This window comes from Suncus etruscus, chromosome 18, assembly GCF_024139225.1.
Source record: "Suncus etruscus isolate mSunEtr1 chromosome 18, mSunEtr1.pri.cur, whole genome shotgun sequence".
Lineage (NCBI taxonomy): Eukaryota > Metazoa > Chordata > Mammalia > Eulipotyphla > Soricidae > Suncus > Suncus etruscus.
The window spans coordinates 63,932,466-63,954,051 of NC_064865.1; the positions used below are offsets into that span (position 1 = coordinate 63,932,466).

Below are 21,586 nucleotides of genomic sequence, written 5' to 3' on the forward strand. Positions count from 1 at the left end.
CTAAGTTTCCAGGAGATTGAGCGCATCGCTAACAAACGGAGCTCGCTCCGGTCTTTGTGCTCTCGGCTGTGGAGATGCCTACGACGGGATTAGCAGGGTCCCAGTTAGGGCATGGCCCCAAAAGGCTACGGCGCATAATTCGGACCTCTGCGCACACCCACTGCGTCTGTAGTCACCATTTTAAATGCGGCTGATGGCCATGTCCAACCTGGTCAAACCCTGTAGCCTAAAACACGGATCTTCCACCCACTCACGACTTTCCTTCTTTTATTAGAAGAGAAAGGGGGAGATGTTGGATACTGTGACCTGTCGAAGGCCATTTTTGCTGTCTTCTGCCCTAGTGCAGCTTTTCACCTAAAAGTTGCCTACATGCAGTTTTGCTGTGAGTCCTTGAGTTAACAGGAAAAAAAATGCAGCTGCAGGAGATAATTAACTCTGTGGCCCAGAGAAGAGCAAACATAGCCCGGCACCATTCCCAGAATTAAGGTTTTACTCCCTTAACTACATTCCTGAGTTAATAAGGCATTTATCATTAGATATATGTTACTTTGTCTGTCTAAGATCATTTCTGTAGAACATTAACCCCCACCTCCTAATTGTTAAGAGTTAGGAATGCAGCTAAGAAGGTCACAAAATGTTTTCCTGGAAATGACTTGTAGGTTGTCCTGCCCCCTAGCCCACCTCCCACTTGCCCTATTTGGAAAATGATTTACTGCCTTTGTTTCATGGCTTTCGCGCCAAAAGTATGATTGACACCACCTTTTACCTGCCCCCTTCTCCTTCTCTATATAAGATATGCAGGACCCCAATAAAGTCACCTTTGAACGGTCTGATCGTCTAAGGTCATTATTACTAACCTCTCTCAGATTTTTTACAGGTGTGGTTGTGCTTCTAGCCCTGCTAAATAAAGGTGCGGTTGTCCGTGAGCCTCTCGACTGATTCCTGCTGGCCGGGCCCCTCCGGGGGGCTTGCAGGACCCCGCAGGGATGGAGAGATAGCATGGAGGTAGGGCGTTTGTCTTGTAGGTAGAAGGATGGTGGTTCGAATCCCGACATCCCTTAAGGTCCCTTGAGCCTGCCAGGAGTGATTTCTGAGCATAGAGCCTGGAGTAATTCCTGAGTGATGCTGAGTGTGACCCAAAAAAATAAAACAAAACAAAACAAAAGAAGTAATTACAGATATGGGGCTGGAGTAGTGGCGCTAGCGGTAAGAGGTGTCTTGTCTACCTTGCAAGTGCTAACTTAGGACAGACCTCAGTTTGATCCCCTGGCGTCTCATATGGTCCCCCAAGCAAGGAGTGATTTCTGAGCGCATTGCCAGGAGTAACCCCTGAGCGTCACCAGGTGTGGTCCCCAAAAAACCACACACACACACTAAAAGTCAGATAAAAGCCTCTTATTTATATTACAGGGCAAGAAGCAAAATCTTTGCCTCATATTAATATAATTTGTTAAACTATTTGCATTTACTAAATTTAGCAATTCAGCTGTCAGTAAAAACACTGAAGCAGCAAAATATTATGAGACATATTTTTAGAAACTGCAAAATGGCTCTTTTATACTGAGCCTGCCCAGACTCTAAGGACTACACAACCGTTAAGATGTCCCCACCCAATGCACGTGGGGCCAATTCCTGCCATGTGATTGGGTACCCAGAGACTTATAAAGTACGGTGGCCATGCTCTCTGCCTCTTTTCTACTGAGCCTGCCTAGACTCCAAGGACTATAACCTTTTCAGGACCCATACACAAAACACGGCTGCTCTGCTTCGCTTTGCGGCCGCGCTTGTCTTGTAACCCCTGAATTCCATTTCTGCACATTTTAAGAAACAATCTACAGCCTTGCCAATGGACTAATTTTGCAGTACACCCCCATATTTACAGAAATCAAGATGGCTCCTCTAATCTAAAAAGTAGGAAACAAATAGGTATACTCTCAAATAAGAAGTTTAGAGTAGAACTATGGAAAATGTTCAGGGAGCTCAAAAAAAAAAGCATCAATAAACTTGACTGGAGCAAAATTAAGCATGAAGAAGATTTGTCAACTGAAATTAGAAATTTTCACACTAAATTAACAGATCAGAAAAACTGAGCTTACCGGGGCCCTTATCCCTAGCCTGAGGAGTGCTGGGAGGCTTGGCAGGTCCCCAGCCATCCTTGTCTTTTTCCCCTGACTCCAGGCCTTCCCTGGGTGCCAGCTCAGATGGCCAGAAGTGGGTTCAGGTGGACTCTTAGTGGTCCTCAGGTTCCCCCTCCCTTCGTACTCCAGGGGGGAGGTGCATTGTGAGGAGGGCAGGCAGACATCTGGCTTCCAGTTTCCTCTTTGATTCTGGAAACCAGCTCTTGCCAGGTATGGGGTTTGGGAAGGCCCCATACCAGAGCCTTCCTCCCTAGCCTGGGGAGTGCTGGGAGGCTTGGCAGGCCCCCAGCCATCCTTGTCTTTTTCCCCTGACTCCAGGCCTTCCCTGGGTGCCAGCTCAGATGGCCAGAAGTGGGTTCAGGTGGACTCTTAGTGGTCCTCAGGCTTCCCCCCTCCCTCTGTACTCCAGGGGGGAGGTGCATGGGGAGGAGGGTGAGCAGACATCTGGCTTCCGGTTTCCTCCTTGATTCTGGAGACCAGCTCATGCCAGGTATAGGGTTTTTCTCCCCTAGACCTCAGTCTTTCCCTGGGCACCGGTCTAGGTGGACTCTATAGGGGTCAACAGGCTTTCCCCCTATCTCTCCCTACACTAATGGGAATGCGCTCTGGGAGGAGGGCAGGCTGTTCTAGCACTGGTTTATGTTGGGACAGTCAGTGGAAATTCTTTCTCTTTGTTTTCATATTGATAGTTTTGTGTGCATATATTCTATATATCCATAATATCCATCTTGTTTTGGGACCTTGATACTGCCCTAAAAAGCTCATTTCTAATATTTTACTGCCTCGGTCTCAACCCTTACTTCCCCCCATCCTCCCATGTAGGTGCAGCTAATGACATGAAGCTCACCACATAGAGTGATAAGTGCAGTTAGAGAAATAACTACACTGAAAACTATCACAACAATGTGAATGAATGAGGGAAAAAGAAAGCCTGTCTTGAGTACAGGTGTGGGTGGGGTGGGGAGTAGGTAGATCTGGGAAATTGGTGGTGGGAATCCTGCACTGGTGAAGGGGGGTGTTCTTTACATGACTGTAATCATACAACTACAGTTATATTTGTAATCACGGTGTTTAAATAAAGAAAATAAAAAAAATGAAAGACAAAAAAGAAGAATGGGAAAAAAGAAACTGCAAAATTATAAGCTTGAAACAGTTAAAGATAACTATTTAGTGTTCTAAGTTATTAAAATAAAAGAGCAAAGTAACTAATAATGTATGTGGTGAGGACATACCTGATTCCTCTGGATTAAAAATATTGATAATCCTTTTAAGAAAATTTGTATTTTTAATGGTCTAAAATTTTTGTTAATCTGAAATATAAAATTTTAACATGAAATACTTATTGGAACAATAAGAGACCATAGCTTCTAAATTTATTTAATTATCAAATATGACCTAAATAAATTTAAAAAGGAATACTCACTATTTTGGAGCATTTAAAATAGGCTACTGCAGCTGTTTTATTTTTTATGTTATTCTGAAATAAGCTGTATCCTTTAGCTGTACCCTCAAAGGCTAAAACCAGGAAGAGATGGCTAAGGAAAAAGGAATGCTGGTGTGTGATATATGCAAAAAAAAATGATGTGTGAATTTATGAATACTGGAAAAAGGAAGGAAATTCTGTGAAAAAATTACCAGTTGGTTGCAAACAGGACTGGAGAAAATTTGCAAACTGAATATAAAGGAATATGCAGAAAGGCTTCAGGATGTGTGTGAAGAAACTGTATAAGCAAATCGAATGATTATTAGACATAATTAGTCACATTTTTGTCTCATCAGCTTTTATATTTGCTGACAGACAACTGAAAGATTTTTATAACTTTGTGCCAAGAATATTGATAGGTGTATCACAAAGAGCTTCTCTCCACGAGGTGCAAAATTATAAGGATCCCCTATACACTTAGTTGACTCAATTTCTAGTATAGAATTGGCTGTCAGCCTTTACCAAACATTAAAAAAAAAAAAGGAATAAGCCAAGCCCCAAGAGATGCTCTCTTGAAAGAACCCAGAATCAGGGAAATTAAGGGATCTAGATCCTTTGTTGTTAGCGGGCCGTGGCTTTGGCTGTGGTTTCCCACAGAAACCTGAACTCATTTGAGTCCCATGCAGAAATATCAAATATAGGGCCCGGAGAGAGAGCACAGTGGCGTTTGCCTTGCAAGTAGTCGATCCAGGACCAAAGGTGGTTGGTTCGAATCCCGGTGTTCCATATGGTTCCCCGTGCCTGCCAGGAGCTATTTCTGAGCAGAAAACTATGAGTAACCCCTGAGCATTGCCGAGTGTGGCCCAAAAACAAACAAAAACAAAACAAAAAAAGAAAAAAGAAAAAGAAAGAAATATCAAATATATACCTAGTAAAAATTCTGATAATGATGACTTAACCCTGGTTAATCCAATCTGAAGTTACTGCTCCTTTTCGTTTTGCAAGATGAAGATTTGCTGGATTTTCTTTTTTTTTTTTTTTTTTTTTTTTTTTGGTTTTTGGTGCCACACCCGTTTGATGCTGAGGGGTTACTTCTGGCTAAGCGTTCAGAAATTGCACCTGGCTTGGGGGTCCATATGGGATGCTGGGGGATCGAACCGAGGTCCTTCCTTGGCTAGCCCTTGCAAGGCAGACACTTTAACTCTATCGCAACCTCACCAGCCCCAAGGATTTTCTTACTTTCTTTTTTTACCCAGCTGCCGCCTAGCGTCACCCCCTGCACAGCACCAACCAGTTAAGTGGCAATGGCAAGCTATTAAAACTGCAACTGGTGTTGATGCTCTTATGGTTGAATCCTCTGCCTACCCAACCAGATCCTGGTTTCTGGTCTTGCAATTTGATTTATGTGACTGTATAGGCCCCTTTTGGTCCAGTATTAAAATACCTTGGACAGGAGCCAAAGAGATAGCACAGAGGTAGGACATTTGTCTTGCACGCAGCCAACACAGGACAGACCTCAGTTTGATTCCTGGCATCCTATATCGTTCACCGAGCCTGCCAGGAGCAATTTCTTTTTTTTTTTTTTTTTGGTTTTTGGGCCACACCTGGTGACGCTCAGGGGTTACTCCTGGCTATGCGCTCAGAAGTCGCTCCTGGCTTGGGGGACCATATGGGACACCGGGGGATTGAACCGCGGTCCGTTCTAGGCTAGCGCAGGCAAGGCGGCACCTTATCTCTAGCGCCACCGCCCGGCCCCTCCAGTGGTATTCTTTACCTGTGATCCTGATTACGATCTCCAAGGGATTATTGTGGGCCTTTGTCGTAGAAGGCTGATTACATACCTGTTCTCCCTATGCTGTTATTTCTAGTGCTGCTGTTTTCTTTGTGGTATAATGCGGTCAAGATTTTGCGTTGCTCCTTTTTTCATGTATTTTGGGCGCTGCACTCGAGTATATGTTGGCTATTACAGTGTTTAGAGTTTCTACCCTATTAAACCCTATTATTTGATTGTTGAGTGTTAGTTGTGTATAAGATGTATGATCTGGGTGCTTCAGAATAGTGCTATCATTCTGTGTTTATCTTTGGTCTTCTGACTTACTTCGTTTAACATAACATGTTCTAGATCCATCCATTCTGCAGAACCAGAGCCCCTGAGCAACCAACCAGAGGTAATCCCTGAGTGATGCTAGATGTGACCAAAACAAACAAACAAACAAAAAATACCTTGGATAGGTCCAGGGTACCATGACCCATATGACTCATCTTATGATTGCTCTACATTAAGTGCAAAAAAACCTTTTTTCATAATTTAAATTTTATATATGCCCTGGTCATGGTCTCTTTTCTACAAGTACATGTGGAACCGAAAGGGATTATTATTGTGCTGCATGGGGGTGTGAATCTACAGGCTTAGGCAGCTGGATAAAGCATAACACTGAAGATTTTATTAAAATTACCAAAACACCATCAGTTGTGTGCTCATCTGGGGTTACTCAACATAACTGTGTGCTTTTACAATTTACAGAAAATGGAAGAAAAATTTAGAAATATTTAAAAGACGAATGATGTGGAGATTAGAATTATATGAATCTGGCCATGATTCTGGATTACTTTCTAAACTCCAGTTGACTGTTAAATATTTTTGTATTATTATTACTTTTGGACCTTTCATTTTAAATCATCTGGTGGCCATGATAAAGAGCCGTTTTCACACAGTTGCAATGCTTGCTAATGTAGTAAATGAGTTCATGGTAAAAACTGGAAACAGAGAGGCTACAGCATATATTATGTTAGCAGAAACCCATAACCCATAGGCTGATAAGTAAGACTCTGGGACATCCTTTAGATGTTACCAGGACAACCTAAGCCAGGCACAAACTCCATAGGTCCCCAGCCCTTCCTGCATAACAAACGTGGATCTTATAAAGTAAAAAGATGGAGATGTGGGGAGAGAGGCCAGGAAATAAGGGGATTTCTGCAAGCTGGCCTTGAATAAAAAGAAAAGTCTCTGTTTAGAGACTTGTGTCCCTGCTGTTATGAGTGCGGGATGAGCTAAGGAGAAAGTCATCCAGGTTAAACTACTTATCTAGGCTAATAGTGCCATAAGTATTACAACCATGATCTTTACATACTTCCTAATTTAATGAAGCCATGAGAAATGCAACTGCTATCTTTACATACTTCCCAATTTAATGATGCCATGGGCATTGTAACCACTATCTGAGTCTATCTGAGTCAATGATGCCATGTACCTTGTGACTGTTGTCTTCATATACCATCTTGTTGCTGTAATGCCTTAGCTGTATTACCCATATTCTGTGTCCTGTCTAAAGATTTCCTTTAAAATCCTTGTCCCAATCTTCAATAAACAAGTCTATTGCTCTGATAATGCTTTCCTTTGAATGGTCTGTGGCTCGTAGTCTTCCCTCCTTTTCCCAAGTCCAGCCTAAAGCTATGGGCTGGAAGAGATGACAACCTACTCTTGCATTGGTTGCTGCGGACTTTTATCATAATTAGACAAAAGTCCCTGAAGCAAACCTTAGTGGGTTTATTTTTCCACTGGCAATCAAGCGGATGCATGAGCGGACGAATATGAAATATGAATTATGAGATATGAAATAAATGAAACCACACAGAATTACATGGTGAAAACAAGCTGTGAGGGAGAGGCCAGAGAGAGAGTTTATTTCTTGAATCGGATTTTTGGGGCATAGCCAGGGAGAAAAGAAAAGGGGATGAACCAATGAGATCAGAGCTAGAATTAGCATATGAAGAGACAGGTAAAGAGAAACCAGATACCTTTAAGGAAATGGGGGGAGAGAGAGAGAGATCACAAAAGAGCTCAGCAGGAGACTTTTGGCGGTTTTTTCTGTACTGTATATTCTTTGTTTTGGAGAAACACTGAGGCCTGGTTATAGAGAGCAGAGTCACAGTCACATGGTGGGTATGAGAGAAATATCGCTAGCCATCCGCGCAAAGGATCCATGCATAATAGACCTCTATGCGGGCCTTCTAGCAGATGTTTCTTGGAAGAAAAAATTAGACTGCACCAGGAAAGCCAGGAAGGCAATTTTGGTGCATGCCCCCCTAAGTGGGGGGTGACAATTGACCTCATTGGGAGGGGAAGGCTGGCACCAGAGCCTGACAATTCCTGGAGTCTTTGTATCTGTTTGTTTTACAACTTTCTTTCACCCAGAACCCAGATTGTCTTATATGTAAACCTGGGCAGGACTGGCTCAGGATAGCCTGAACTATCTGCCCTAATCCCCCACTTGAGAGACGTCTCTATACTCAATAAAAACAACAGTTTTGGTATGCAGCTCGCTCTCTATATGAGGTACACTATTGCAGATATATTTGTTTCATCCTCAGCCTGGTTTGGATTATTGCATGCACACCCTGATTCAGACTCACTCACCCAAGTTTGGAAATATGACTCATGGGGTAATTTTACAACTGGCATTCAAACAGCTAATCAAGAACATGAGAAGAACCTAACAATGGTGAGTGACTTGACCCTCTGGTGGATAATCACCATGATGGGCCCCCTCGAGCTGGACTGAATGTGTTATGCCTTTCACTGAAACATCAGTGCACATGGCACCCCATTATAAATGACTTCATGTTGCTCTGGTCCATCTACCTGCATTTTGTACTTGGGATTGTATTACCAGGCTCCCTAGAGATTCTCCTGTACACATGCCAAAAGAGGGGAAGGGTGTCTTCCCAGTGATGACGAGTTCTTGGTATAAAGGCTTTCCCAGGGCTGATAACTTATTATCTACTACTGGCACTAAACCAGAGAGAACACCATCTCCCACCAAAGAGGATGAGCTCACTACCATCTCTGCAGACTCAGGAGTCTGAAAACAACTCAACTGAAGATATACCTGCATCCACAGCACTGAGTCAGGTGGACAGACTGGTGCTGACAATCCAAGTCCTGGCCACTGTCAAATGATTCACTGTCCAGAATGGTGAGGGATTTATCAACAGAAATGACACCAAATGAGATGCCTTTGTTTGCTGGACAGCTATTAAGAAAACCAATCTCAGGAAGCTTCTTTGTAGCATTGTAGATGAGGAGACTGGAGTTTGATGTCATGAAGAGAGGGGTCCAAAAGCTATTAATGTATTTGGATCTGGTGGAGGGCCAGTGAAAGGTATTTAATATGCTGCCAATCAGCATAGGTTATGTTGGTTCATCCCCTGGCCGCACTCAGCTGGCCCACCACCTATGGTGGCAGAGGCCTCCTCAGACACACAGAAGCACGCGATGAAAGGGAGAGAGCCAAAGACTCTGGGGCAACATCCCAGACTCCGACATCTACCATATTTCTTCTACCAGAGACCCTTTTAGCGAGAACCTGGAACCCCCCAACTTGTAGTAGCTTGTAGTAACCTGGGACCCCCCAACTTGGCTTGCCAGCAGCAGTCATCACAGAAAGTGGAGATGGAGTATCCAAGTCCAACCTAAACCCAACTGAGGAGGAGCTGCTTTCAGAACCTCCTGCACCTGAGTTACCTCCAGAAAATTAACTTTATTTTAGGATAATCTCTTGATCCTATTTGCATCAGTCAGTAACTAGATTGCTGGTTAGATGGTGTTTTATCTGTATGGATCTTAACAGCTACTGTTTTGTTCTACACCCCACTGTAAACAAAAACTTTTGTGTCCAACTTTACTGGCTTAATATTAGTTTGCACAAGTCCAGGGAAATGCATAACCTGTTAGTTTTAAAAATTCTCAGCTAACCTAGTCAATGTTTCCCAATTGCTATGTTTGATTGTTTATATTATGTAGCAACTTATACTCAAAATATGTCTGCAAAAATTTTCTGATGTCTTTGTCCACAGAAGTAGACAAAAGGAAATGAATACTACAGACTTTTGCTACAGTCAAATACAAGAATGATTAGCAAACTTATTTTCAAACTACACATATATATATACATACATACATACATATATATTTATATATATGTATATATATTTCTGAAAATGTTCTTGTGATTTGTTTAGCGAAGTTTATCAAAAGGAACTTTAGATGTTCTAAACTCATATTACAGTGTCCGGTGTAAGGAGTTTTAAGAATTTTCAAATTAAGTGTCTCTGCAGAAAGATTCTAATGTTTATGTGCAGAGAAGTTTATGAAAAAATTTTGTGATGTGCAAAAGATAAGGAAAGATTTGGAAAGAGGTTGATTGTTTTGAGATGGATGTATACGATTTAAACTTTGATGCTAGTACAGCCAACTTTCACTATACCTAAGCAAAGTAACAACCACTTTTATATGTCTGGTCTGAGATCCAGCCTCTTGCAGAGCACAACAGAACAGGATTTAAGTACCCCTCTTGAAACTTTGAACAAAAAAACGGCAGTTGTTAGATTATACCTTGTTTAACCCAAAACAAAGATCATCCTTGCTTTCTTTGTATCTCTTTGTTTACAACTTGGTTTCACCCAAAACAAAGATTGTCTCCATGTAAACCTGGGTGGAACTGGCTCAGGATAGCCTGAGCTATCTGCCCTGACTCTGTCCTAACTCTCCTACCTGGAGGTGGGGGTGTCTCTGTACTCAATAAAAAACAGTTTGGGCGGGCAGCTTCCTCTCCATATGAGGTAGAAGACTGCCAAAATATATGTGTTTCACCCTCAGCCTGGCTTGAATTATTTCATGTGCAATCCTGATTCAGACCTGTTCAACAGGGTTGGAAATAAGGTGCATGCATGGATTTTACACTCACCAGCCTCTTCTGCCCCAGAGCCTATCTCTACCAGGATACAAGTGGCAAAAAGGCAAATTCAATGTCCAGTGAGTGAATCAAACCCGTGCTGGAGTTGTCAGCACTCACAGTTCACTCCCAAACAAATTCCTCTGGTGCTGGTAAAAATGACCTGAATACCAGCAACTATGGCTTCTAAAAAGATCCTTTGCTCCTGCTTTCCAATTGAACCACAGCCACAGGACTGCAGGCAAGGAGACTGGAATTGCAATGAGTTTACTGAGAAGAAATGTGGCTGCAAGGAGAAGGCCAGACTCTGCAGAGTGAAGGACAAAAGAGTTGAGCTGCGAGTCCTAGGACTATAGCAACAGTGCCAAGAAGGGCGCAGACAGGGCCAAACCGAAGTCAACCCCAGGAACAGACTAGTGATCCCTGTTGTCGCCTTAAGCGAATCCTCTGCACACAGTAAAGGAAAAGCCAGGTGCATCTCCAGTGTGGTGCAAAATTCCATACAAAACAAGCAGACATGGCAGAGCACAAAGCACCCAAAACTAAAACCAAACAAAACCCACAAGAAAATAAACATGCAAGGCGGAGAGATAGCATAGAGTTAAGGCGTTTGCCTTGCATGCAGAAGGACGATGGTTCGAATCCCGGCATCCCATATGGTCCCCTGAGCCTGCCAGGAGCGATTTCTGAGCATAGAGCCATCTCTGCCAGGTGTGACCCAAAACAAACAAACAAAAAAAAAAAAGGAAAAAAGAAAATAAACATGCAGGAAATGAACTTGTTGCATGCTTCAGGTATGGCAGAAAATTCTTCACCAGGAGCTCACAGGCAGGTTAAATATGAGCATGCCTTGGTGGGAACTGTGATAGTTTATAAAAAAAAATTAAAAAGAATAGCTCCTGGCAGGCAGGCACGGAGGACCATGTGGGATGCCAGGATTCGAACCAACCATCTTGGGTCCTGGATGGGTTGCTTGCAAGGCAAACGTCACTGTGCTATCTCTCCGGCCCCATGGCTCTACACTCTTAGGACTCAATCCTAGCTGTGCTTGAGGGACCAATGTGACTGGAATCAAACCTAGGTTGACAAGTACAAGTTGCTGATGCTTAGTCACCATGAGTGGGTTAGGAGAAAATGCATTGGACCCCCTGGCCCCTGATTCACGAAAACGCAAGTTGCCATGTGATACACCTGGACAAGGTCTTACCTACAGTGGTGAAAAGTGGCAATGGGAACAGGAGAGTAAATATATTGAAGAATTGGCTGAACTAATATCTGCTAATCTTAGTGACATTGACACTTTTAATGTCAAACCAGATAAATGTGCAGTTTTAAAAGAAACAGTAAGACAAATACGTCAAATAAAAGAGCAAGGAAAAGCTATTTCCAATGATGATGATGTTCAGAAAGTAGATGTATCTTCCACAGGACAAGGAGTTATCGATAAAGATTCCCTGGGACCACTTTTACTTCAGGCATTGGATGGCTTCCTGTTTGTGGTGAATTGTGATGGAAACATTGTATTTGTGTCAGAAAATGTTACACAGTACCTGCAATATAAGCAAGAGGACCTGGTTAACACAAGTGTCTATAGTATCTTGCATGAAGAAGACAAAGGATTTTCTTAAAAACTTACCAAAATCTACAGTTAATGGAGTTACTTGGACAAATGAGACCCAGAGACAAAAAAGCATACATTTAATTGCCGTATGTTGATGAAAACACCTCATGACATCCTGGAAGATATAAATACAAGTCCTGAACTATGCCAGAGATATGAAACAATGCAGTGCTTTGCTCTGTCTCAGCCGAGAACTATGATGGAAGAAGGGGAAGACTTGCAGTCCTGCATGATTTGTGTGGCACGGCACATTACCACAGGAGAAAGAGCATTTCCATCAAACCCTGAGAGCTTTATCACTAGACATGATCTTTCAGGTAAAGTGGTCAATATAGATACAAATTCACTGAGATCCTCCATGAGACCAGACTTTGAAGATATCATCCGCAGGTGTATTCAGAGATGTTTTAGTCTTTTTTTTTTTTTTTTTTTTGGTTTTTGGGCCACACCCGGCAGTGCTCAGGGGTTACTCCTGGCTGTCTGCTCAGAAATAGCTCCTGGCAGTCACGGGGGACCATATGGGACACCGGGATTCGAACCAACCACCTTTGGTCCTGGATTGGCTGCTTGCAAGGCAAACGCCACTGTGCTATCTCTCCGGGCCCAGATTTTTTAGTCTTAATGATGGGCAGTCATGGTCCCAGAAACGGCACTATCAAGAAGCCTATATACATGGCTGTGACCCTCGGGGGTGTGGGAATGAGGGTTGCTAATAATTTGTGGGATCCGATCTGTGAAATAAACTTGAGAGGTTAGTAAGAAAGACTCTTAAGGCAACTCACGCTGTTCAAAAGGGATTTATTGCCCGGGGAGATCAGCTTTTAAAGGCAAAATACATCATGGGGGGTGTTACAAGTTTCCACCAATTACAATTGCAAGCACTCATTAGCATAAGCTGGGGGCAGGAAATAGGGAGGGGTAAAGAGGTAGACCTGAGCACATGTTTGTCCTGAAAGCATGTAAAACGTTACCAAACAGGATCTTATAAATCTTACTCAGCAAGCATAAATAAAACATCAGCTGTAAACACATTTATCTTTTGCTAACACAAAGGCAAGTTACTCTACATGGGTAACTCTCCTCTGGCTGGGTGTATTGGGCTGCTTTGAATTTACTATAGAGTTTATCTATTTTCTTTGTCCTCAGGGCATGGATGCCTCTGGTCACGTGGATAGCAAGGTCAGGGATTTCTGAGACACCCTTTTGTTCTAGGTTCCATCAGCTCGGCTCCCCACACATGGCCATGCAGAAACCCCAGTGTATCGATTTTCTTTGGCAGATGGAACCATAGTATCTGCACAAACAAACAAGTAAACTCTTCCGAAATCCTGTAACAAACGATCGTCATGGCTTTGTTTCAACCCATTTTCTTCAGCGGGAACAGAATGGGTATAGACCAAATCCTAATCCTGTGGGATAAGACATTAGACCTCCAGCACCTGGGTGCAGCAATTCAGTAGGTGGCATGAACGTGTCACCAAACCAAGGCTTTCAGATGCTGAACAATAGGACATATGGCTTGAACGATCCCAGTACTGCTGGGCAGATGAGTGGAACTAGGTATGGAACTTCCAGTAACATCACTTCAATGAATGCTGGACCAGGCATGCAGTCCCCATCCTCCTACCAGAATAACAACTATGGTCTGAACATGAGCAGCCCCCCACACGGGAGTCCTGGTCTTGACTCCAACCAGCAGAATATCATGATTTCTCCACGAAATCGTGGGAGTCCGAAGATGGCTTTACATCAGTTTTCTCCTGTTGCAGGTGTAAATTCTCCCATGGGATCTTCTAACAATACTGGGAACCTCAGCTTTCCTAGCAGTTCTCTCAGTGCCCTTCAAGCTATCAGCGAGGGTGTGGGGACTTCTCTTTTATCCACTCTGTCTTCACCTGGTCCCAAATTGGACAACTCTCCCAATATGACTATTAACCAACCAAGTAAAGTAAATAGTCAGGATTCTAAGAGTCCCTTAGGCTTATATTGTGACCAGAATCCAGTGGAAAGTTCATTGTGCCCATCTAATAATAACAGGGATCTCAGTGACAAAGAAAGTAAGGAGAGCAGTGTCGAAGGGTCTGAGACTCAGAGGGGTCCTCTGGAAAGCAAAGGCCATAAAATATTACTGCAGTTACTAACCTGCTCTTCTGATGAGCGAGGTCATTCCTCCCTGACCAACTCTCCCTTGGATCAAGTTGTAAAGACTCTTCCATTAGTGTCACCAGCCCCTCTGGTGTCTCCTCTTCAACATCTGGAGGTGTGTCTTCCACTTCCAATATGCATGGGTCACTGCTGCAGGAAAGCACCGGATTTTGCACAAGTTGCTGCAGAATGGGAATTCACCCGCTGAAGTAGCTAAGATCACAGCAGAAGCCACTGGGAAGGACACCAGCAGTAGTAGTACAGCATCTTGTGTGGATGGAACTGTCAAGCAGGAGCAATTAAGTCCTAAGAAGAAGGAAAATAATGCTCTGCTTAGGTATTTGCTGGACCGGGATGACCCTAGTGACACACTATCAAAAGAGCTTCAGCCCAAAGTGGAAGCTCTGGATAGTAAGCCAGTTTTATGCAGCAGCTCCTCCCTTCCCAGCTCAGTCAAGAGAAAGACTCTAAAATTAAGACAGAGACACATGAAGAGGGACCTGGAGACTTGGATAATCTAGATGCTATTCTTGGTGATCTCACTAGTGCTGACTTTTACAATAATTCTATACCCACAAATGGTAGTAATCTGGGAACCAAGCAACAGATGTTTCAAGGAACTAATTCTCTGGGTTTGAGGAGTTCCCCATCTGTGCAGCCCATCCGTCCTCCTTATAACCGAGCAGCATCTCTCGAAAGTCCTGTTACTGTTGGTTCTAGCCCTCCAATAAAGAACACGAATGTTTTCTCCATGTTACCAAAGCAAACCATGTTGGGTGGGAATCCATGAATGATGGATAGTCAGGACAATTATGTCTCAAATATGGGTGGACCAAACAGAAATATGACCATGAATCAGACTCCGTCCTCAGGAGAGTGGGGATTACCAAACTCGAAGACCAGCAGACTAGAATCTATGAGTTCAAATTCCATGGGAAGACCAGCAGCTGATTATAATTTACTCAGGCCTTCTTTGGGGGGGTTCAATGCCCCTTCGGTCCAATAGCATCCCAGGTGCAAGACCAATGTTACAGCACCAACAGCAACAGCAGCACCAACAACAACACCAGCAGCAACACCAGCAGCAGCAGCACCACCACCACCACCAGCAGCAGCAGCAACAGCAGATGCTTCAAATGTGACCTGGTGAAATTCCCATGGGAATGGGGGTCAGTCCATATGGCCAAGTAGCACCATCTAACCAACCAGGTTCTTGGCCAGACGGCATATTGTCCATGGAGCAAGGCCTTCATGGGACTCAGAACTGACCACTTCTTAGGAATTCATTGGATGACTTGCTTGGCCCACCTTCTAACTTGGAAGGCCAGAATGATGAAAGGGCATTATTAGATCAACTACACTCTTCTGAGCAACACAGATGCTACAAGGTTAGAGGAAATTGACAGAGCTTTGGGCATACCTGAACTTGTAAATCAAGGACAAGCTTTGGAACCCAAACAGGATGTTTTTCAAGGTCAAGATGCAACAGTACTAATGGATCAAAAGGCAGCATTATATGGGCAGATGTACCCAACACAGGGGCCTCCCATGCAAGGAGGCTTTCATCTTCAGGGACAATCGCCGTCTTTTAACTCGATGATGAATCAGATGAACCAGCAAGGCAATTTCCCTCTCCAGGGAATGCACCCTAGGGCTAATATCATGAGACCACAGACCAACACCCCCAAACAACTTAGAATGCAGCTTCAGCAGAGGCTGCAGGGCCAGCAGTTTTTGAATCAGAGCCGTCAGGCCCTTGAGATGAAAATGGAGAACCCCACTGCTGGTGGAGCTGTGGTCATGAGGCCCATTATGCAGCCTCAGGCCAATTTCCAGCAGGGCTTTCTGAATGCTCAGATGGTTGCCCAGCGCAGCAGAGAGTTGATCAATCATCACATCCGACAGCAGAGGGTGGCAGTGATGCAGCAGCAGCAGCAGCAACAACAGCAGCAGCAGCAACAGCAGCAGACGCAGGCCTTCAGCCCACCACCTAATGTGACTGCGTCCCCCAGCATGGATGGGGTTTTGGCGGGACCTGCAATGCCACAAGCTCCACCCCAGCAGTTTCCATATCCACCAAATTTTGGGATGGGACAACAACCAGATCCAGGCTTTGGTCGACTATCGAGTCCTCCCAATGCAATGATGTCATCAAGAATGGGCCCTTCCCAGAACCCTATGATGCAGCATCCTCAGGCAGCACAGATGTATCAGTCCTCAGAAATGAAGGGCTGGCCTTCAGGAAACAGCTCTGTTCACAGCTCCTTCTCCCAGCAGCAGTTTGCCCACCAGGGGACTCCTGCGGCATACGGCATGGTGCATATGAATGGCAGCAACGGGCCCCTGGCACAGATGAACATGAGCTCCATGGCCATGTCCGGCGTGCCTATGCCTCCTGATCAGAAATACTGCTGACATTTCCACATGAGGAACTACAGGGAAATCACTGTACAGATGATACTGCACCAGAATTATCAGGAAGAATTATTGTTCCAGATACTCGTCATTGAAGAAAGGAACAGCTTTGCTGTCTGTTAAGGGTAGTCCAAGGGATGTCACTTGAGCAGGAATGAAAGTGAAGCTGAAGCACAGTATCTACCTGTGTCTCAAGGTGTTCAAATCTGAACTAGTTTCAGCATTCCGCCTCTTAGGGATGTTATTCTGGATGGCTGGTGTTTTACTAATCACAAAACTTCTCTGTCACTTCTTTGTGCTTGGCTATCCAGTTTTTCAAATAAATGTAAGTGGGCCAGAGGACATCAGAGAAATCAAGAGATGAAAATGTTTTCTCTAGTTGTCATATTGGACGAAGGACTTAGTCCTGGCCTCCTTTCTGTGTTTGTGTCACTATCAAGTAGCTCTGTGTTGTCCCTCTGTTTTGTGAATTTGGCAATTCTGAGCTCTCCTTTTATGATAGTGTCCAGTTGCTCTGTCACTGTTTTTGGTGGTTTGGGACTTTCTCTTAACTAGGATTTTCTTTTTCTTTTTTTTTTTTTTTTTTTTTTTTGGTTTTTGGGTCACACCCAGCGGTGCTCAGGGGTTACTCCTGGCTGTCTGCTCAGAAATAGCTCCTGGCAGGCACGGGGGACCATATGGGACACCGGGATTTGAACCAACCACCTTTGGTGCTGGATCGGCTGCTTGCAAGGCAAACACCGCTGTGCTATCTCTCTGGGCCCTTAACTAGGATTTTCATCTGCAACTAATGCCCTGTAATAAATACTTCACTTCCAGGAATTGTTCTTGCTGTAAATGTCTGGTAGAAGGGAAAACAAGTTGACAGTATTTAATTGCAGCAGTAGCCATTTTTTTTCACAAGCTAATGTGCAGATGAGTGCACTTTATTTAAAAAGTACTGGATAAATGCAATATTCAGAGGTCTTGAGGAATGGTGAACCACATTCCTGATTTTTGTCTATTGAATCTTGGACAAGAACTGCTTTGTTGTTATTGAAAGTACTGATGTCACCCTTTGCCTATATGGTAAAGCAATAATGCTTTTTGAAAATAAACTGCAGAAAACCCAAGGCCAGGTACTACATTCTGAATCAGAATTCTGCAGTGTTTCTGTGAATAGTTTTCTTTTGTAAATAGGACCATTAAGATATTGATTTATGTAAAATATGTACATTCCTTTTTTGGGGGGTCACAGCAACTAATTTTTACAGTTTGTGAAGTTGAGTATTTACTATAGTTGATTTCAGTAAGCTCAACATTGGTGTGAGGTTATAAACATAATGATATCCCTGGATTTTGGGGTCTAGGGGAGGGGACAGGGGTCTACAGCTTTCTTCCTTCCCAATCTTAGATGCCTCGCTCTTTTCAATCTCTTTTTTTTTTTTTTTTTTTTTTTTTTTTTTTTGGTTTTTGGGCCACACCCGGTGACGCTCAGAGGTTACTCCTGGCTATGCGCTCAGAAGTCGCTCCTGGCTTGGGGGACCATATGGGACGCCGGGGAATCGAACCGCGGTCCGTCTCCTAGGCTAGCGCAGGTAAGGCAGGCACCTTACCTCCAGCGCCACCGCCCGGCCCCCTTTTCAATCTCTTAATCTCATTTATTTTAAGAGAAATACTTTGTTTAGATGTAGACATTTGCAATTTTAAAAAATTCCTCTACCAGGTTAAGTTGGGGGAAAGACTGGATAGATAAGGGCAGATTTAAAAATAAATCAAGAATCAAATTTAAAAGAATCCTAAATTCAAAGCAGTCTCAAGGTTCAGTAGCAGCAAACCATAGCATCAACAAATTGAGATGGGGTGGTGTTTCTTCACTCAGGTGCACTTAGTTTGTCTTGTAAGACCTGGTTCCTGCATGGAGGTCCTGGGAGATGGATTTGATATGCAGTTTTTGGTGTCCACCCAAGTTGTCTGTATATTCCCCAATGGGATGTTTCACGTGTGTGTGTCTGAGGTCCTGCAGTCCCCTGAGCTTCAGGCTGAGGGCTTCCATCCCTCCTTTTCCCAGGACTTTGACTCTTTGACACTTGGCAGAAATGTCAAGAGTTTGGTTTGCGAGGTTCAGGCATTTGAATGATATAATTATTTCAAATGTTTCTGCTAGCCTTGATGTCATTTTCTAGCAATAACCGAGGTCTAAAGTGTGTGTGTTTTTTCTTTCATACAATGTCTCTTGTTACATTGAAGGTAAGATCATACAATTTCTGACTTAATATGTGAAATTTGGGCCATTTGCAGCACCCCCACTAGAGTGCATTTGACACCATCTTTCCCTACTTGTTACAAAACGAATCTAAGACTGTCAGTTCATCAGAGCCCATGTCGTGTTGTCTGCCCACAGAAGCCTCATTGAGAAAAAGCCTATTGTTAGAGTCACGTTTGTGTTAGGAGTGTCTGAGTTGTGTGCGTGGGGAGGGAGACACAGAATGGTGCTCTTCCTAACCCTTTTTTGACTTTTTTGTTTTTGTTTTTGTTTTTGTTTTTGGGCCACACCCGATGGTGCTCAGGGGTTACTCCTGGCTGTCTGCTCAGAAATAGCTCCTGGCAGGCACGAGGGACCATATGGGACACCGGGATTCGAACCAACCACCTTTGGTCCTGGATTGGCTGCTTGCAAGGCAAAACACCTCTCCGGGCCCACCTTTTTTGACTTTTAAAAATTAAAAACTTTTGTGATTCTTTTCCTTAGCCCTGACTCCAGGTTAACTGGAAGGCAGCCATTCCCCTTTCATGTGGAAGAAAAATGAAGTTTATTAAGTTTTTATATTTTCTACTTGTTCATTTTATTAGTGCAAGTGTAAGGTTTTGACTTTACTTTAAATAGATGTTGTCTTTGAGATAATTTATATTTATTGACCTCTAATCTTTCTTTCTTTCTTTCTTTTTTTTTTGGGGGGGGGGGTCACACCCAGCAGTGTTCAGGGGTTATTCCTGGCTCCAGGCTCAGAAATTGCTTCTGGCAGGCACGGGGGACCATACGGGATGCCGGGATTCGAACTGATGACCTTCTGCATGAAAGGCAAATGCCTTACCTCCATGCTATCTCTCTGGCCTAATCTTTCTACTCTTGCTGCCTACCTCTGCTTACTCCCAACCTTTCACTACTTTTTAAAAACTTGGTATCTGTTGGGTAAACAACTTAAGTACTCTTTTCATCTGCTTTTAGAATGTGAGATATTTCCAGTACCTACTTTTTTGCTGAATCCAAAGATATATAAATATAAATATATACTTTATAAAGATCAAAGTGAAATAGAGATTCATGTTTCTTCCTTTAAAAACACATTGTTAATGTTCATATTATGATGCCACTTTTCTGAATTGTGCATCTTGATGGGAAAAGTGTAAATATCAGTCAACAGAATCTGCTTAATCAGTATTTAATATCTAAGGTGAGTTGGGTGTTTAGGGGGTGGGTGGGGTGCTACAGAACATCATTGGCTTGCTGTTCTAGACATTATGAGCCAGAAGTAGATGCATCTGAGAGTACAGACCAGACTGCTAGTTGTCCACATGCCTGTTCAGGTCCTTCTTTGCAGAAGACATGGGTTCCATTTGGAACTCCACTGGTGTGAAGCCTCTGGATAGAGAAGAGTTCCTTGCTGTATGGAATAGCAAGCTCAGTCAGAGTCATTGCTTGGAAAAGGAGCAGAATGTTTTCTTCTCTTTTTCCACAAGGTAGAACTTTGAAGTAGATGGAAAGGTCATTCTGAGAGCAATATTTACATTCTCAGGAATTGACTTACAGTATTGAGAATTCAGTTTAAATCAAATTTACATTAATTAAATGTTTAAGAAAAAATTATAAACCATACTTAACACTGCAAAGACTCAACTGTGTGGGGTGACTTATGAGAGGTTGAGAGGGTCGGCTGCTGAACACTGACCGGCTGCTCATCCTTTGTAAATAAAGGTTTCTATTTCATATGGAAAAAATTAAAAAGGAAATATAAACTCATTGATGTTTCAGAGGAGTATGCTAGAGCGGGACCTTTTAAAAAGTCTCTTGTTTAGGAGCCACAAGGCAATGTCCAGGGTTCCTCCTGCTCTGCACAGAGGAATTGCACCTCGCTGCCTAAGGGACCTTCTTCTCGAGATGCCTGGGACTGAACTCAGGCCGGCGGCCTGAAGCGCACTAGCCCTCCCTCTGTCCTACCGATCAGGCCCCAGTGATGCCGGCTAAATGGCAAACAGGGCATTCCTCTTTCCAGTTCTGGGGCACCCCTACTGTCCTTCACACTTGTGCTCCTTGGCGCCACACTGCGCTCCAGCCGAGCCCCAGAGACGCGGCGCGTTCGGAAAGTCTTAGAAAGGGATCCTCCAGGTCGACTGGCGCCGCCTCCTTCAAGTCCCGGTGGCAGGCAGCGCTGTCCTTCCAGGGCAGGCCGTGGCGGGCTCGGGCTGGCCCTGGCCCTTTAAGACGCCGGCCGGAAGGCGATCGCGCGCCCGCGCCCGCCGTCCTCCGCCCTCCGCCCTCCGCGCGGGCCTGGGCGGAGTCGCCTTTGGCTGCCGGGCCGAGTTTCGGGGGCTCTCGCGGCCGCGGGCCCTCGGAGCCCCGATGGATTTCTCCCCGCGTGCGTCCGCCGCCTTCTGAGCGCCCGGCGCTGCGTGTGTCGGCCAGGTGGGCGGCGGGGCGCCCGGGGAGGCTGCAAGTTCGCGCCTGGCCCGGCCCGGCCACTTGGGGTTCCCTGCAGTTCGCGTCCAGCCCCCCCACCCCCGTGCCTGGCTCTGCGCCCAGTGCTCTCCTCAGCCGCCACCGCGCTGCCCCTGTTGGAACGGTGGCGGCCTGGCCTGGGTTGTGCCCAGAGGACAGGGTGGTCCCTGTGCAAGGACAGCGCCTGCCGCGCGCTCTCGTGGCTGTTGGGGAGTTTCACTCTGAGGACGGGTTGTATGCGAAATAGTGGGTTTTGCAAGGGCGTGTTGGCCACCCCAGCAAGGTCAGGGCGACTTAGGTCCATCCCAAAGATGCAACTTGGCTCCGTGGCCTGCAGGGCGAACGCCTTCCCTCGGGGCTGTTGTTCCTGCCCTAAAGTCTGTTTCTTGAAAAGGTCGGTTTTCGTCTTTTCTC

General features: G+C 44.5%; 2 protein-coding genes across 6 annotated transcripts in view; both read left to right on the forward strand.

Moving 5' to 3' along the window:
• LOC125996000 (zinc finger protein 585B-like) overlaps positions 1 to 21,586 on the forward strand; it is a 107,973-nt gene that overhangs the window by 76,983 nt on the left and 9,404 nt on the right. The window lies entirely within an intron of this gene.
• LOC125996161 (nuclear receptor coactivator 3-like) lies at positions 11,399 to 16,671 on the forward strand. Its single transcript, XM_049765110.1, is given in 11 exon segments — positions 11,399 to 11,907; positions 11,909 to 11,982; positions 11,985 to 12,316; positions 12,522 to 12,588; positions 13,154 to 13,224; positions 13,226 to 14,108; positions 14,111 to 14,215; positions 14,218 to 14,508; positions 14,511 to 15,042; positions 15,044 to 15,421; positions 15,423 to 16,671. Coding segments are annotated over 11 exon segments (4,284 nt in total). The 5' UTR covers positions 11,399 to 11,410; the 3' UTR covers positions 16,477 to 16,671.